The sequence below is a fragment of the Schistocerca americana genome, chromosome 8 (genome assembly GCF_021461395.2).
Source record: "Schistocerca americana isolate TAMUIC-IGC-003095 chromosome 8, iqSchAmer2.1, whole genome shotgun sequence".
Classification (NCBI taxonomy): Eukaryota; Metazoa; Arthropoda; class Insecta; order Orthoptera; family Acrididae; genus Schistocerca; species Schistocerca americana.
In genome coordinates, this window is record NC_060126.1 from 291,228,270 (window position 1) to 291,247,047 (window position 18,778).

The window sequence follows — 18,778 nt, forward strand, 5'->3', positions numbered from 1 at the left end:
ATAAAAATTACACAGTGTTGAGTCTGAGGACTTTGAGGGTCAGAAGCCTCTACTGACAAATCTTTTTACAGGGAACATGTTGATGATATGAACCATACTTTGGTTGGATGTGTGAGCAGTTGCTCCATATTGTTGGAATACTATATATAGCTTCTCTACAACTGTAAATTGTGCACAGAAAGAGTCAAAGATCTCTAAATATTTGGCACTGTTTAAAGTGTAATTGAAAAATGTGAGGTCAATAATGTGCATGCCGGACAACACAAACCAAATAGCTATATCTTCTCTGAGGGTTGCGGTTCTTCACGCAGAAGATGTGAGTTGTTCTGTGACTGGTATGTGCTATTCTGGAAGTTTACTTAACCTGACAAATGAGAAGGAAGGAGTCCAAGTAACCATTAGCAGTTGATGTTAACAGCCAGTTACAATAATGGACTCTTCTTTCCTGGTCCTCAGATTTCAACTCTTGCACCAAACTCACACAATTGATTTTTAATTTCATATCATTTAGTACACGATGACACAATGTGCGACGCAGTTTGAGGCGTCATGTCACGGATTGAATGCCCTCTCTCGCCAGAGGTTTGAGTCCTCCCTCGGACATGGATGTGTGTGTTGTTCTTAGCACGAGTTAGTGTAAGTTAGTTTAAGTAGTGCATAAGTTTAGGGACTGATGACCTCAGCTGTTTGGTCCCGTAGATGATTAACTGGTGTGTGAGGCGTTTCGGTTTTATGTGGGACGGCCTATGTGTCACCACAAGACAGTGACCATTATCAACTTGATTCTAACACCCTACGAGCATAAAATGCGGATGAAATTCTTTTTGCAAGTACCTTTATATGTTCTTTCCATGTTAGCTGACAATCAATGTTCATCCCTAAAAACTTTGAATTGTGAAAATAGTACTCCATGAGCCATTTTATAGCTTCTAATTTGGGTTACCAGTTTGCCTTCCTCAGTAGAGTTAGTTGTCTTCAGGTCCTATACAGTAAATTTACAAGCCATCAAACAAATACGTAATAAGATGCCGTAGTGCTATTGTATAAATGAAACAAAAGATACATACAAGTGAAAGGAAACTTGTAATGTAATGCATTCAAGTACAATCAGGGATTTGCTATGAATATGTAATGGAAAATCAGGATGGAATAGCGACAGTATTATGAAAAGGATAGTTGCCACTCACTGTATAGCGGAGAAGCTGAGTTGAACAGATAGGCACATCAAAAATACTGTCAAACAAGTAAGCTTTCGGCCAAAAAGGCCTTCTACAGAATTAGTCAAAAAACGGGTGTGTGCAAGCACGTTACCACAGTGCCTGGCTGCAGCATTCATGTGAAAGGTGTGTGTGTGTGTGTGTGTGTGTGTGTGTGTGTGTGTGTGTGATTTCAATGGTCTTTTTTGGGTGAAAGCTTATTTGTTTAACAGTCCTTTTGTTGTGCTTATCTGTGCAACTCAGAACCTCCGGATTGAATGTCGTGAGTCAAAGGTGTCAGTACTACATAAAATGAATAATTCAGTAAGATAGGCATTTGTGTCATTTACCGTCAGAGCAAGTAAGTGTAAGAAATATGACTCAGCTACCAGTGACAGAGAAGGGGGTCAGGTATTAACTACTGTAGTTGAGACAGCATAAGATACCTGACAGCTCACAGCATTGTTGCCAGCTTTTGACTGTGAAGCACTGACGGCTAAGCGAAAACAGTAACTGTGCTCATAGCTGAGACAACACTGAGATGTTGCTATAGAGACATTTGCAAAATAATGTTCTACATTTACATCTACAAATGACCATGAGGTGCATGGGAGAGGATACGTCCCATTGTACCAGTTATTAGGGTTTCGTCCTGTTCCATTAATGTATGGAGCATGGGAAGAATGATAGTTTGAATGCCCCTGTGTGTGCAGTAATTATTCTAATTTTATGCTCATGATCTCTGTGAGTGGTACTTACGGTGTTGTTGTATATCCCTAGAGTAACCATTTAAAGCCAGTTCTTGAAACTTTGTTAATAGACTTTCTCAGTATGGTTTTCATCTGTCTTAGAGAGTTTGTCAGTTCAGTTCATTCAGTATGTCTTGTGACACTCTCCTGTGGATTTTAACAAACCTGTGACCATACATGCTGCCCTTCTCTGTATGCATTCAATATCCTTTGTGAGTCCTATCTGGTATGGGTCCCACACACTGGGGCAGTATTCTAAGATGGGTCACGCGAGTGGTTTGTAAGCAATCTCTTTTGTAGACTGATTGCACTTTCCCAGTATTCTACCAATAAACCAAAGTCTTACCTACTGCTTTACCCTTGGCTGAACCTATGTGGTCATTCCATTTCATATCCCTACAAAGTGTTACACCCAGATATTTGTATGAGTTTGCCCAATTCCAACAGTAACTCATTGATATTATAGTCACAGGATACTACATTTTTGAACATTTAGAGCAAGTTACCAATCTCTGCACCATGTTGAAATCTTATCAAGATCTGACTGAATATTTATGCAGCTTCTCTCAGATAGTACTTCATTATAGATAACTGCATCATCTGCAAAAAGCCTGATTTTATTATTAATATTGTCTGCGAGATCATTAATATACAACAGAGCAACAAGGGCCCCAACACCCTTCTCTGGGGCACACTGGATGTTCCTTCTACATCTGATGATGACTCTCCATTCAAGACATCATCCTGTGTCCTCCCTACCAAAAAGCCCTCAATCCAGTTAAAAGCTTCACTTGATACACCCATATGATCATACTTTTTGACAATAAGCATAGATGTGGTAGTGAGTCAAGTGCTTTTCGGAAATCAAAATACTGCGTCTACCCAGTTGCCTTGATCCAAAGTCTTCAGTGTGTCATTTGAGAAAAGTGCAGGTTGGATTTCACATGATTGATGTTTTCAGAATCTGTGCTGGTTGGCAATGAGGAAGTCATTCTTTGCAAGATACCTGATTATGTTTGAGCTCAGAATGTGTTCGAAGATTCTACAACAAATCGACGTCAGTGATATTGAGTGGTTGTTCCTTGGATCACTTTACAAGAGGGGCTAACTCAGTAGCAAATTCAGTATATAATCTGACAGGAATTCCATCAGGCCTTGGAACTTTGTTCAGTTTTAATGATTTCAGCTGTTTCTCGACACCACTGTCACTAATACTTGTTTCATTAATCTTTTCAGTGGTACAAGGATGAAATTGGAGCAGTTCTCCTGGTTTTCCTCCGTAAAAGAATGTTTAAAAATGGAGTTAAGTATTTTGGCTCTTGCTTTGCTACCTTCCATTTCAGTTCCTGTCTCATTCGCTTGAGACTGGACACTAACTTTGGTGGCACTAACAGCCTTTACATATGACCAGAATTTCTTTGGCTTTTGTGAAATGTCATTTGACATTATTCTGCTAAGGTAGTCACTGAAGGCATCAAGCACAGACAAACGCGTTTCATTCAGCAACACTCTATCTATATCCATACACTTTGTTTTACACCATGCAGTAATCTCTGTTTCCTTAGAAATTTCTTCACAGCGACTGTATATCATGCAGGTTCCCTGCCATTGTGAACTAGTCTACTGGGTAAATATCTGTACAGTGCATGGTCAACTATTCTTTTAAACTTGAGCTAGAGTTCCTCTGCATACACCTGCCATGTGTGAAAGTTTCAAGTTCCTCATTGAGATATGACACTACTGATTTTTTATCTAGTTTACTAAACTTGTATACCTTCCTGCTTGTCCTAGTTGTCCTTCGTACTTTAGTAATCATTGTTGACACAACCATGTCATGGTCACTGATGCCAGTTTTGATGTGGACATCCTCAAAGAGATCAGGTCTTGATGTTGCTATTAGATCCAGTATATTTCTGTCATGAGTGGTGTTCTTAAGTATCTGTTCCAGGTAATTTTCAGAGAAGGCATTTTGTAAAGTTTCAGAGGACGTCTTATCATGGCAGCCACTAACAAAAGTATAATTTTCCCAATTAATTGTGGGATTATTAAAGTCTCCACTGATGATTACAGTATGGTTGGGAAACTTATAGGTAAGTGAACTGAGGTTTTCTCTGAAGTTTTCGCTTGCACCAGGAGATGGGTCTGGTGAGAAATAGGACGACCCAATTATCATTTTATGGCCAACCCTGATACAAAGTCTTGCTCAATCAGTCACATATGCAGCTTCAATTTCTCTCTCAGTAGATTTGAGGTTTTTTTTTTCTTCTGTTGCGACAAATTGACCAACTCCATTTCCCATTTGCCTATTCTTTTCGATACACATTCAAATTTTCCTCAAAAAACTCACTACTATAAATTTCAGATTTTAACCAGCTTTCTGTACCTAATATTAAGTGATCTTCGGTGCTCTTCATGAGCACTACAAACTCTGGCACTTTGTTGTGAATGGTATGGCAGTTAACCGCTAGGATTTTAATACTCACTTTTGAAGTCCCTGGTTCAGTCGTTCCACTCGACTTAGAACCAAAGGACCACAATCAGTTACGTTAAGCTATTGGTTGAGTTTGGCACGCGAAGCTGCCGCACCCAGGCTGCTACATTAGTCAGGGATCAACTTAATGCCGACTCAACTGTAGGTGTATCTACAGACAAGAAAACACTGGAGGACAACCCAATCCACTAGTCTAAAAGTAATCGTTACAACCTAGGAAAGCATCAAGATATCCATACTCACAAGCTACTGGATGAGCATCACTGAAACAAAAAAAGTCAGTCAACATAGATGAAAATAGGGAATGACAGATAGGAAACATTCAGGAAACAACCTGTATTTGAAAAAAATGAGCAAGGAGGGGAAATAAATAAATAAAAGTAAAACAGAAGTAGCATGACATAAAAAGGAGGAATGTCGCTACTGACAGTGGTACTGTTCACTAATATATATTCATAAGAGATGACATAAATAAGGAAGATATCTAGTAACTATTACAATTGCATTCATTAGCTAGAGGGGGGGGGGGGGGGGAGGGACCAAGAAAGTATAAAAATGAGAAACAAATTCACATAAAAGAATTAGTACTGGGCCTGAAGACATCATGTGAAAATTAGGTGAATCTGTAGGTGGAGAAATGTACCAAAGTACCTGACAGCATTACTTGTAGCCTCCTAAATAGTTTTCATAAAATATCAATAAATACAAAAATATGAACAAGCAGAAACCATACAAATAACAGATAGTATATGGGAAAAGTACATCATTGAACTGAATCACAATAAAAGAGTAAAAAGACTTCGGTTGCCTAGTAAAAAGGAAGAAGACAAAATATTAAAATACAGGCCTAATACATAAAATGAGTACACTATACTATAAAAAGTATAGGAGTCATTATCAAAACTGACTATGTATGAAATAAAACAGTGAACAGGAAAGCAATAACACTGTCTTGCCAGATATTACACAGTAAAATCTAAATGTGTCATAAGCACTGTAATATCTAAGTTACGTTACTAATACTAGGTGTCCATGACAAAAGCTATGAAGAGGTGAAATGGTCAACTTCGAAGACATCATATTTATGATGCAACTAATAAACAGATTTCAGTGTATGAACATAGATTAAAGAACAAAAGGAATCAAGGGTCAGAATAACGAGTGAACATGCATAGTAATAAATTGTGGGAATACAGACCTACAAAAACTAGTAAATAGCAGTGTCCATGCCAGATGAATACCATATTAGAGAGTAAAACTTGTTATGTATGTATGTCCTCATAACTGTAGCCAGTGTGAAATATGTCAAAAGATCGTTAGTCATAATCCGTATCGCTTTAGGCAGGGGGGGGGGTTTACCTTTGTAGTCTTGGATGTCACTGATTTTAGCATATGTTAAAATTCAGGAGTAAGTAAAAAACACATATTTTTTTTGTTATCTCAAAAAATTCCTACCCCGAAATACAGGACTCCAAAGATGGCACTGTGATCACCATTTTCAAGATGTGAATTTCATAAAAAATTTTAAAATGCTATATCTCTGTAACAGTTCTAGATATTTTGTTACAATTTTTTTTTATTTGAAAGATATTTGCTGTGTGATTGCCGTGGTTTTTTTACTGTCCCCTTTTGAATTTTTTTTTTATAATTTACAGTTTTTTTTTTCCTTCCAAAAATGCCAGTCCAGAAAAGTTAGATTTTTTTCTGTTGATAAGTACCATGTAATACTGTATTCTCTGTAAAGGAAAGCTTCCACTTTTAAGTTGGACAGGTTTTATTTTTAAAAAATCTGTTTTTTTTTTTTTTAAAAAAAATACCTCTGAAGGGTAATGTATGTCTTCACTGAAGTTCTGACTGGTGCCACAGGAGAGTGAGGTATTTGTGTATCCATAAAAGAATGACAAAAAAAAAAAAAAAAAACTATACTTCGTTCAGGTTGGGAATAAGTGTTCTCATTTGAAGATTCTGTTTCAAAGTGAAGATGTTTCCAGTGACCACTTTTTGTGAGCTAAATGTTTTGACAGAATAACAACAATGATTGTATCTGAACAAGGTGAAGCCTTCAATGATGCAGATGATGCAGATTTTGCATCGATAGAGGAAGAGTTAAATACCATGAATCAGTCAGCTACAGAGGTAGGTGTTAGTCCTACTAAACCATGGTCAGTGAAGTCGAGTCATAAGCTCTATGCATCAAGAAAGTGCAGAGAAATTACTAAAGCTATGGATGAATATACACTACAACTGTCCAGACTCTTCAAAGTAGAAATTGAACTGAAACACTCCTGCACCTCTTGCCAGGAATTTTTCACAAATATTAATTCAGCTGTTGAATATTGTGCATCCTATAGTGACAAGGTGCAAATTTTAACTATTATTCCAGAGACATTTTTAAAGAAAACAATTTTGAACCATGGTCTATTGGTATAAAAGTACACAGTAGATAAATCAAGAAATGTGATGTCTGTAAAAGGAGTCTTTGGAAGACCAGATCCCTGTTATGGTCATACTGTAGATGCAGCTCAAGTTCAAATAGTGCAGTCATTTTATCTGGAAGATAGATTTGACTTTTCTCACCAGATTGCCAACAAAATAGACACTGTAACTGTAATAGCTGAAGGTCAAAAAGTTGTGAAAGTGAAGAGGTACATGACTCGGAGTATTAAAGAAACTTTTGCAATTTATAAGAGCAACTATATAACTTCTCATATTGGAAGATCAAAATTTTATGCACTACAACCTAAGTGGGTAGTTCCACACCCACCTAGAGATGTCTGTTTATGTGTGTACTGCGTGAATTTTGTGTGGTAACTTTGAAGAACTTACTAGAGCAAATGACGTATGACAGCTTGATTGGGCCTTTGAAGTCTTTAGAAGTATGTGACATAAAGCGAGAGACTTGTTTGTTTCAAGAATGTGGTGGCTGCCCTGGAAAGGGAGGACTGTATTTACAGACACTTGGCCTGGAAGACGTAGCAGATAACTCTGCAGAAATTACATATGCATATGCGACTTGGAAGGAAAGTAAAATGATTAAGAAAATTGTTGCCTTGACAGTTTCATTGATGAATGTGGTAAATGATCAGTGAAAGCAGTAACACACCAGCATCTGAAGAAATTGCAACACCACCACATTGCAGAAGTGAAAGGGTGTGTACAGGCTGAAGAACTATGCTAGTGCTCCACTGTGATTTTGTTGAGAACTGGTCTGTAGTCCTCCCACAAGAAATACAAGGGTATCATTGGAGTAATGACCAAGTTTCAATTTTTACCAAACGCCATGTGCCTGCACCAGCACAAATTACATTGCCCTGTACAAACCCAATATAAACTACACACGCAGCATAAATTAACATTTCAATTGTTTCGAACAAAACAAAACTGCACCCCTCGCACACCCCACCACAACTGGTAGTATTGTAGACTCGTGCTGATGCCTGAAATCTACCTCCAAGGGCTTGCTAAAGTCTGCCTCATGCGTGGTCATTAAAATTAAAGCTCAGTTACTTGTCGAGAAAAGGTGTTTCATGTGGCATATAGCATATGTAGATGGAGAATCTACCAAATCATTAATTGAGTGAATTTCATTTACCTTGGTTAATATTAAGCAGCAAAACTGCACAATTGAAAACAGATATGTGCTTTTATTTTTCACATAACAAAACTGTATTTGTTGGATAGCTGTCCTCTTGTGTATAGTTAGATATGGAACTTTGTTATTGCCTGTTGACCACCAGAAATTCAAACTGTTCAGAAGTGCCCCTTTGCTTTGGGTTGCACAATCTTTTTCCTATCTTCTTACTTACACTTTTTTTTATTAGTGTTAAATTTGCTGGTACTGTTTAGTGCCACTAAATGGCAGAGTTGTCAGTGTTGAGAATAGAGTGACAAGTTATTTGTGTTTAAAAAAGAACATCACTAAATTTTAACAACATTGTTATGCTGCTGTACTTAGATGCTGCTTTCACCCAGTCTTCAATAAAGTGTCTCCCTGAGAAAAACTTTTGTTGGTAATATGCTCAGAACTTTTCTAGGCTTTCTTCTGCAGCAGCAGAAAAGGTGGAGGAAATTTGGGAAGCCTTTCAGTAAATCCTGTAAAAATTGACTACATGAGATGCAGATTATTCATTATTCGTTGTTGAATGAACAGCATTTTGACATGTTTTGAAAGCACTTGTGGATCACATACAGATACCACTGTAAAAGTTTTACCAGCAGGAAAAACATTGGCTCCTTGAAATTATGCACAATACTGCAAGAACATGAAAGGCAATGATACTGTTGACAGATTCACATGTAGTGAAGGAGTCAAATTTAATTTGAAGAGGAAAGTGTTTAAGTAAAATATCCTCACTGCTCTCAAGCGCATGTGCAGGATTGCCAAAGCTTTCTACATTGTTACACAGAATAAATAAGTAACTAGTTTATAAAGGTTCAGGGAGAAGAAGTAAAAACTTCAAGGCTTCCCAATAACTTTGTAATTCTGGCAGGGAAGGGAAAGGTCTTGGAAGATCAGCCCATTGCAATGGATATTGTGTTGGAAAGGAGTTACAAAATGAATATTTAAATAAAACTAGTTCTTTGAATCAAGTGACACTGAGATCATTAGATTAGGTTTAGTTTGTGGGCAGCAAAATAACTGTTGATGGCAGAGGTAAAGTGAATGCAAACTGGCACTAGCAAGAAAAGCTTTCTGAGAAAGGGAAATTTATTAACAAAGAATATAAATTTAAGTGATGAAAAGTATTTTCTGAAAGTATTTCTTTTCGATCATGGACAATGAACAGTGGAGACACAAAGAATATAGAAGCTTTTGAAAATATTGTTACAGAAGAATGCAGATGATTGGATGAATAGATAGGTTAACTAATGGAGAGAGAGAGAGAGAGAGAGAGAGAGAGAGAGAGAGAGAGAGAGAGAGAGAGAGAAATTTATTGTGCAACTGAACTAAAAGATTGGATCAGTTATAGGATAAATCCTAAGACAATGTGAAATTATCGGCTTCATAATGGAGGAAAGTATCGAGGGAAAAGTTGTTAAAGAAGACAGAGGCTTGACTATGAAAGGAGGTTCCAATGGATATAGGTGCTGTAGTTATGCAGAATTAAAGAGGTTCGCATAGGATAGTCTAATGTGGAAAACTGCATCAAACCAGTCTTCAGGCTGAAGAGAACAGTATATGTTATGGAATGAGCCTCTTTCCCACCAATCATTTATTTAGAATTTTTTGTCCAATGACTGGTCTCAAATGACTGAAAAAGAGTGCAGGTCACTCCTGCTTACAAAAAGTATAAAAGAAGCATGGAATGAATTAAAAGTATTACAAACATCCATCTGTTGCAGAATCCTAGAACTCTCTTACTGAATCACCACAGATTCAGGTACAAATCTCTTGTTGCTTTATTCACAAGTGAGATGTTGCAAATATTAGACTCATGTGAATAGGTAGATTCTGTCTTCATAGATTTCCAAAGGCATTTGACCCTCTGTAACATTATCAACTGATAACCAAGATAAAATCACACAGAGCATATTCACACATGTATGATTGGCTCAGATAATGCTTTACTAATGGAACCCAGTATTGTTTACTGGACTTGGTAGGGTTATAACTTACAAGAAGTATGGTATAGTCCATACAAAACTGGAACAGAGTTAACAGAACTTAAGTGCTAATCTTTGATAGAAAAATGTTGTTGTTCTCTTGAAATCCTCTTGGATAAATTTAGAGACTTATCGGATGAGGACTGTACAACATTTCTGCTGCAGGTATCATCAATGTAAGATATGAGAGATCAGGGCATGCTCAGAGTCTTATAGACAGCCTTTTCCCCTTGCGCAATAGACAAACAGAACACGACTAAAATTGCTAATATCTTCATACTCTTCTACACACTGTAGTGGGTCTTACAGTTTATATCTGTAGATGTATATATGTGATACTAATAATTGTCCAAGAGGAAACTTGAACAAAATAATGTTAAGATTATTCAGTGTTTCCATAGCACACAATAGCTTATGAATATTAGTGTGCTTCAGGCTTATAAAATCTCGAATAAAATTGTTTTATAGTGTTTCAAGACTACTGGTCAGTGAACAGCCCCAACTCATAAGCTTTTCTAATAAAGGCTACAGATAGCCTTAAGCATATCTCTGAAATAAGATAGATCTATCACTTCATTCCTCTATAACGTTATTATTTGGTCAATCTCTTAAATTGTACCCATATGTCATATCTGTTGGAGAGATAATTCGGTACATGTTCAGTCATTACAGCAGATGCAGAATAGTGAATATGAATGTGTAAGTTTCCTCTGAGGAGAAAGCATGTTTCAAACTAGGGGTGTGAAAAATTGACTGGTTAAAGTGATACCAATATTTTAGTTCTGAATAACTGGCATTTTTCGGTAGTTGTTTGGTCTTGTTCATAACAAGTGTTTCCTATTTTTTACTAATAAGCAGGTAAAAAAACGAAATATTAAATAGCCATAGCAACAGTGCTAAAAGTTTTGGTTTTTAAAATAAACATTTTTTAAAAACTGCGTAATTTTTATTCGTAAAAGTTCTGCTGCTTTGAAATATTGTGTTACTATAGAAAATGAAAAAAGCAGTTGGTACTAGTTTAATATAAATGCCAATAGAAATGAGCAACAAACACATAGCATAAGAACTGGTACCGATTTACTGAGACAGTAATGTGTGGCTTGTTGGATGGTATACATGTTCATGCAGTGTGCGAGACTTGCATCAGCTGGTCTGTATGGTAGTTCCTTGCTGTTGTCATCAGGCATTAGTTGCATTACAGAATGGTGACATCCCTAGTCAGGAAGTATTTTACAAAGTGGACTGTCAGTGAGCATCTGTAACACTAAGGTTAAACTGGCACTGAAAAAAGAAAAAAGAAAAAGAAAATTAGAAAACTGGTTGTTCCAGTGGTAACCACCACCTCTACTTCAATCTGATTAAAATAACTTATTTCAGTTTGTATATTAACTGTGACCTGCCTTGATTTCTCACAATTAACACTTAGTATGTACATGTGGGCAATCATTTATAATATGTACTGATACACACAAACCTCCTTTGTGAACACATCTGTTGATTAGTGAAAACCTTGTGGAAATCACTACAGTAATTCTTGAGATTAGCCTGGAGTTATAGTGGTTGTTTACTATTTTCCCATCAGATACTGCCTCCGCCCTAGCTGACCAGCTTGTAGCTCCTACCATTGACACAATATCTCTTTCCATAAGCCAGTAAAATTTGTTACCAGTTACAGCATGTATATTGCCCAGTCATTATTACTATAAGCAATAAGTTATATACACAGACATTTCTCATGAATCGATCTATCTTTTAGTGAAAACCGTATTAAAATCTCCGCAGTAGACGCTGAGATTAACCATAGTATACAAACGGAAAAAAGCAGCAGGTGACTTCAATTTATAATGTGTACGGGTAAACAGTATTCTCATTTCTTAGTGCCAAGCAAAGAGATGCAGTGTTAAGGTACTGGACTTGCATTTTAGAGGACAGCAGTTCCAACCCTCATGCGACAATCCGAATTTAGTTCTACTGTGATTTGAGTTAATCACTTGACGCTAAATGGAATTGTTCCTTGAAAAGGGTGCGTCTGATTTCCTCCCCCAATCTGGGGTTGTTCTCTATCCCTAATGACCTTGCCATCAATGAGGTTTTAAACACTAATTTTCCTTATTTCTTGCTGTTAAAGTTTGTATTTTGTTATGATATGCAATTGTTGTTATTTTTTAAATTAGCTGTGGGTATATATTACAAATGTAGCCTAAAGTTGCTACTTCATCATTTAATGTGTAACTTGACTTTTTTCACATTCTGAAATCTCTCCTTAATCATGGGATTTACACAGCACGATTTATGAGGTAAGGAATGAATTAATTTTGTCCAGCTCACCATGCATAGCATTTACTTATGTAATTTTAAGGTAAATCTTCCACTGCCTAACTGTAAGTCTGAGATTTGTCATTGCGTTTGTTTCAGGGCTGAGTCAGCATGTTCTGGCATCAAGTGTTTCACTGCTGAGAGCTTCAGAAGTTGAGGATATCATTGAAGGAAATGATGAAAAATACAAAGCTGTTTCTGTCCATTCTTCAGAACCACCAGTTCCCAGGTATCTGATTAAGTTACTTACTTTCTTCAAAATAAGGAAACAAATTTGCTTACTCTGAGAAATTCTCATATTTCTTCATTAATTCATAATATTTTTCATGGAATCAAATATATGTTGGTCTGTGTTTTGTCTGTGAAAAAGTGGATTTTATTGATTGTGCACAAACTTGACTGTCAGTTTATTGATACAGTTAGATTATTTGCTTAAGAACACCAAAACATGTCAGCGTATATCTGATAATATTGTGAAAATGGTACATTGCTACTCAACCATATATAGGAGATGTTGACTCATGGACAGGTGTAACAAAAAGCTACTAAACGTGTTAGCTTTCAGCCAGAAGGCCTTCTTCTGAAATAGACATCATGTACACACATGTGTTCACTCAAACACAGCTCACACATGCATGACCACTGTCTCTGGTTGCTGAGGCCAGACTAGTGTATCTTTATAACACACAACTCATCTTAAGACTGTAGTGTTGAACACAGTAAAAATACAGGGTGTTTCACAGAGAAAATACATATTACTAAGTATTATATTGTCAGAACTATTGGTCACTGCACCATGGCTCAGTTATTGATGAAACGAATATTTTGTCTAGTTTATATTCACTGTTGTTAGATGTTGGTTATCTTCTGTTTGACTGGTTACCGTCTTGTATTTCTAAGTGGTTACTCTGCAGCAGAAATAATTTTGTTTTCTCAGGTGTGTGAAATGTAATTCTGTGTTTGCAGTGCAAAGACATTTGAAGTTGAGGTATCAAAACTAATCCTCTGAATGGGTGGAACATTCGCAGATGGTATTGACATCTAAAAATACCACCACTTGCAAAGTAGGTTAGAAATTAGATTAATAATGTTGCTCACGCAGCATATGTTCGCTTTATCGGGCAGCAACAAATTTATTGACTGTGGATGGTATAGTCAGAATGGAAATAATGAAGTCACTGTAAAAAAGTCATTAATTTGGGCACTTATCTTGAATGGATTCCCATGTAGATTTCATCGAAGTTGTTATGGCTCATCTTGTTGATTGTAGGGTGATTCCACTTTGACTGCCAGAAGGTCCAGATCTGTATTTTAGCAATATTTTAAGACCTAACAAATGCGTTTTTCAGGAAATTCTTAATGATCAAACAATCCCAGATCTGAACAATGGTATGGTAGAATTAATTTTTGACTTGGTGTTCATGATCCATATTTTTATTCAACTTCTTGTAAATTCACATTTACATCTTCTTAATTGTCACATCATCAAGAAAACAGTTTTGTATCAATCTTCAGATATTTAATTTCCACTTTAACCAAACACGAGACTTGACTGTTCTTTTACAAAACGAAATAACAACTTAACTTCTGCAAAGTGAAACAAAGACTGCTCTCTGCGCATTCGCACCAAAACGGTTACAAGTAAGTCAAAGATTATGACAGCAAGGTGTATACGACCCGGGACAACCAGGAGATCCGGGAAAAACCCGGAATTTTTTTGTCCGGGAGAAAACCAGGAAAAACCCGGGAATTTTTTAGAATTTCCGGAATTTTTCCTTGTTTTAGTTTTTAGTCAAATTTTTTTTACATTCACTGGTAAGAACCAGTACTCTGACAAAGGATATTACTGTAACTTGCTACTGCAGAATAACTCTTAAATAATAAAAGATAAATGAGAGAAAAAAACGAAAATAACTTAAGTTGCAAAGGAAATGTGCCATATACAACGACAACACACAGTGCTCATGCAAGTGTGTGCCAACAGCAAAATGTGTCAGAGGCTTTAGGAAGACTATGCAATGCTCCATAACAACAAATTACCTCCGATGAGTGTGAAATCACAACTGTTCACATGAGATTTGTTTTAGCAGTAACTAGCAGACTAGTGCACATGCACAGTTGAGTCGCGTTTGAGCAGTAGATTGTCCCACTTCTGACAACAGGAATGTGGTTGTTGTCTGTGCAAGCAGTCGCAGCAAGCAGCTACATGCTACCAGGAAAAGGGGTCGCCAAATTCATATTCGCGTGGGGAAAAAACCTGTTCCACAAAGCGCTTAGTATCCAGCGCACATTGGTCTATCGATTATTCATATGATTCTGAAACGCATCCCTGTTGGTTTTTGAACATTTTTGAACACATCCTCGTCGCATATAGAAATAAACTTTTCCCAGACCAAAAGGGATGGGGCTACACGAGCTGAGCAGAGTAAAGCCAAACGGATGAATGCCAATTGCCGTTTGATTATGTGGTTGAATGCGCTTACGAATGATCAGTGTTGTTATAATTACTAGCAAAATCCTTAGATTCAGACTACCAGAATGGAAATAAACGACTAACAGGAATAACAGGTGAGCAAGATTATTTATTTATTTATATCCCATAAATCCAATACTGCGAGGCATTCGCATGGATGTAGGACGTATCAGAATTATTACAAATAATACAAAAGGAATACATAAAAGTACCTCTTGCAAGAGGATATCTGGTATAAGACAAAATACACATTGATGATAAATCTTAATAGCTAAATGAAAGACACAGTTTTGTTAACAGTGATTGTGAGTATCGTAATGCACAATAGCACATCAAATTAGTAAATGAATTATTCTTCTACCGAATAGAATGAATTATCTAATGAATACTGTTTGAGCTGTTGTTTAAATTTGGGAAGCTCGTGGATAAGTGATGGTGGGAGAGCAGCTCATGTAATGGGCTCCTTTTTGTTCAATAGTAAGGTTTTTTGATTCATTATGGAGGTCCAGCTTCCTCCTGGTATTGTGGGTATGGTATGAATCATTGGTTTTGTACGATTGTCCATTTTTAACAATGAAACATAACAGGGAGTAGATATCTTGGCATGCAGTTGTCAGTATCCCTAATTTTCTGAAAAGGTTCCTACAAGAACGGCTAGGCTGGACTCCGCTCATTCTCCTAATAACTATCTTTTGGGCAATGAATATTTTTTTGGATAGTGGCTGATTACCCCAGATTACATATTGTCTTCTCGGTGTATCCAAGAAAATGAAATTTTGACAGAAAATTTTTGGCCAGATTGCTACACCAGTAAGGACCAGTTGTACAGTCCCCGGCTAGCAGCCGCGTAAGTTCTATTCTGGAAGTAACGCGGAAAACGTGTTGTACAAATACGTAACAACGCCTAACCGGAGAATAATTGTGGGATAACTAAACCTGTTATTCTAGCAGGGTTAGTGAAGTTAATCGGCGAACAAATTTTGACCGTGACAGGAATAGCTACACAATTGGTTATGACAAGATTGTTTGTTAGAATGGGGAAGGAGAAGAGACGGGGACATTATACAAATTATGGAAGAAGAAGACGATTCCAAATTTATATAACAATTTCATAATACAACTTTTCGATCTCACGAATGAAATGTGAAACTGTTTCCTAACATTAAGCTTTTTGCTTGTAGTAGGCCTAATAGGCATTTGATATTGGTACTTAATGAATTATATTCTGTCTTGTTATAAAAATGGCCATTTGTGCCAAAACAGTCTCGTTTATTTGGTCGGGGTGTATACGACCCGGGAGATCCGGGAAAAACCCAGGAATTTTTTCATCCGGGAGAGAACTGGGAAAAACCCGGTAATTGTTTAGAATTCCGGGAATTTTTCGTTGTTTTAATTTTTAGTCAAATTTTTGTGATTTTGACTGGTAAGAACCAATACTCTAACAAAGGATGTTACTGTATCCAGCTACTGCAGAATAATAGCTACTGCAGAATAATACTGCAGCAACAAAACAAACGAGAGGAAAAAAAACTTAAGTTGCAAAGGAAATGCCCCATATAGAACAACAATACAGTGCTCATACAAGCGTCTGCCAACAGCAAAATGTGTCGGAGGCTTTAGGAAGACTGCAGTGCTTCATAACAACAAATTGCCTCCGATGAGCGTGATGTGACAACTGTTTAAATTAGATTCGTTTGAGCAGTTGCGGGCGGGCTCGTGCGCATGCGCAGTTGAGTCGCGTATGAGTAGTACCTTCTCCTGCTTCTGGTTACATAAGTGTGCCTGGGCGCCACTATTTAATATTGCCCCGGTTGGGAAATATAGTAAATCTGGAGCTGATGCACAGAGCAGTCTGGGTTGTTGTGGGGAGGTGGGTCGTCTCCACGTGACCTGTGTTTACGTTCAGTGATTTTGTTGTTTCCTCTTCGTTCTTTGCTCTCACGTTAAATGATAACAAAACAGATTTTTGTGGCCGAGAGCTATCAAATGAATTAAAATACGTTTGAATAATTACGGAAGGGCAAAATATGTTATTAGTTTAAGATGTTATTTCCACGTTTTTGACAGTCAAGCTTAATCGCCTTGCAGAACAATGAAGCTATTTTTGCCGGTTTGCTAAAGAGATTTGGCTTTCATTAATCTTTTCTACTGAGGCAGTCAATTTATTTGAAACGAAGTATTTAATTTCATGCTAGTGGCTAGTTTCAACTGTTCGCTGCATTTCAAGCGCACGTATGGCATTATGCCATAATAAAGAACCAATCATGAGATAATACAGTACTGGTACTCCAAGAAAATTTACATATGAGTGTGCATTTTAAGACGAATTATGCATTTTGGTATGGTTCACGAAATTCCGACGCTCTTGAAGTATCCTCTGATGCATTGTTTCTTTTATGACTTAATGTAAGATCTTTTAATGTTTTACACATACGAACATATATATGGGCTTTCTGCGTCATCGTAGCTGCGCTAGCGTGATGACGCCTGTTATCTGGCGATCTCTTGCAACTGCTGAAACAAACCTATTTCTAACAGGTCGCGGGAAAATACTGCGAATGGTGGTTTCAAAAGCGTTATATTCAAAGCAAATTTCCTTTTACGAAATACGAACTATGTGCGAGAATGTACGATGAATTTCTTAAATCACAAAGCGTTTGACTTTGATTTAAAAATCAGATGACCATTTAGAAGAATTTCGAGCCGATAATATCAGACATTTACGTCGTAATTAAAAAATTTTTTGGCACATTTGTGTGATGTATCTTAAAGCGTATCGCGCAAAAAGGATCATCATTATATGTGGAAGCTTAACTTCTCTTCCAGCTTATTAATCTTCAGACCAATATTATATGTGAATGCTATGTATATTAATTTAAACCATTAACTTTTCTTATTTGTGTATTTGCGCTGCTTAAGAGTGATCTTCCTATTGGCTGACTATATCACGTGTCCTATGCTGTCATCAGCTGGCGAGATCACATGACATGGTCTACAAAAGTACATCATAATCTCGATTTCAATGCTTCGGAAAGTGACATGCGTTGTTTGGCGGAATTCAAATTTATACCGTCTTAATATGAAGATACGTAGTGCACATCTTGCTGCACATCAAATGTCTTAGAAAACGTGTCCGCCCCTCCCTGAGTATCGTTTTCTGAGTGCCCGGAAAATTCTACATCGGTATATAAACATTCAATGGATTGATGAGTTTTACAGTGCCGAGGAATAACTTAACACGGAAAAAGTGTATTTTCACCTGGGAGAAAGTATATTTTTAACCGGGAAATTCGGGAAAAATCTGGGAATTTTTTTTTTTACTTGTCCACGTATACACCCTGTTGGTGTGTGTTACAAAATTGCTGCAATATTAGAAAGGCCTATTTTGTTTTGTCTAGCAGACAGTGACAAAATAGACATAAACAGAGCGAGAAACCACACCAGTCTTGGGTAATGTTTGTGTTAACAGCTTTTTCAGTATTGGATAACGACATTTGGATTTTTCATGTAGCAAAATGTTTGACGAACTTTGATGAGGTAATAGATTCTTTCGCAGAAAGGAAACCGCGCCATGTAAAGCTGTAGCAAGATTAGAGAGAAAAAAAGGCTAGGAGCTAAGAATTGAAGAAATGTGTACTTTCTCGCTTGTCTCTTGTCTTTATTGGTTTTATGTATCCTATATTTAATTTTTTGTCACACAAAACAGCAAGTTATTAACTAATACGCAATAAAGAGTGTATATTTTCTGAAGAGTTATTGTTCTCCCGACTACATATAATCCCATCCACTATTAATCGCTAGTGTTTTTTTTTTTTTTTTTTTTTTTTTTTTTTTTTTTTTTTTTTTTTGAAAAAAAAAAAAAAGAGAGCCATGCTGTCAAACCAGCTGAATGGGAGCAGGAGAGGCACCACAGGACATTTCAATTTCCACTGTCCTGAATATAGTTTGA

The 18,778-nt window shown here is 36.9% G+C and overlaps 1 protein-coding gene across 1 annotated transcript in view; it reads left to right on the forward strand.

The window, feature by feature from the left end:
• Nucleotides 1-18,778, forward strand: part of LOC124545243 (SWI/SNF-related matrix-associated actin-dependent regulator of chromatin subfamily B member 1) — a 138,908-nt gene that overhangs the window by 17,315 nt on the left and 102,815 nt on the right. Inside the window, exon 3 of the mRNA XM_047124115.1 lies at nt 12,456-12,585. Coding sequence (XP_046980071.1) covers nt 12,456-12,585 — 130 coding nt within the window. The remainder of the gene's footprint in view (nt 1-12,455; nt 12,586-18,778) is intronic.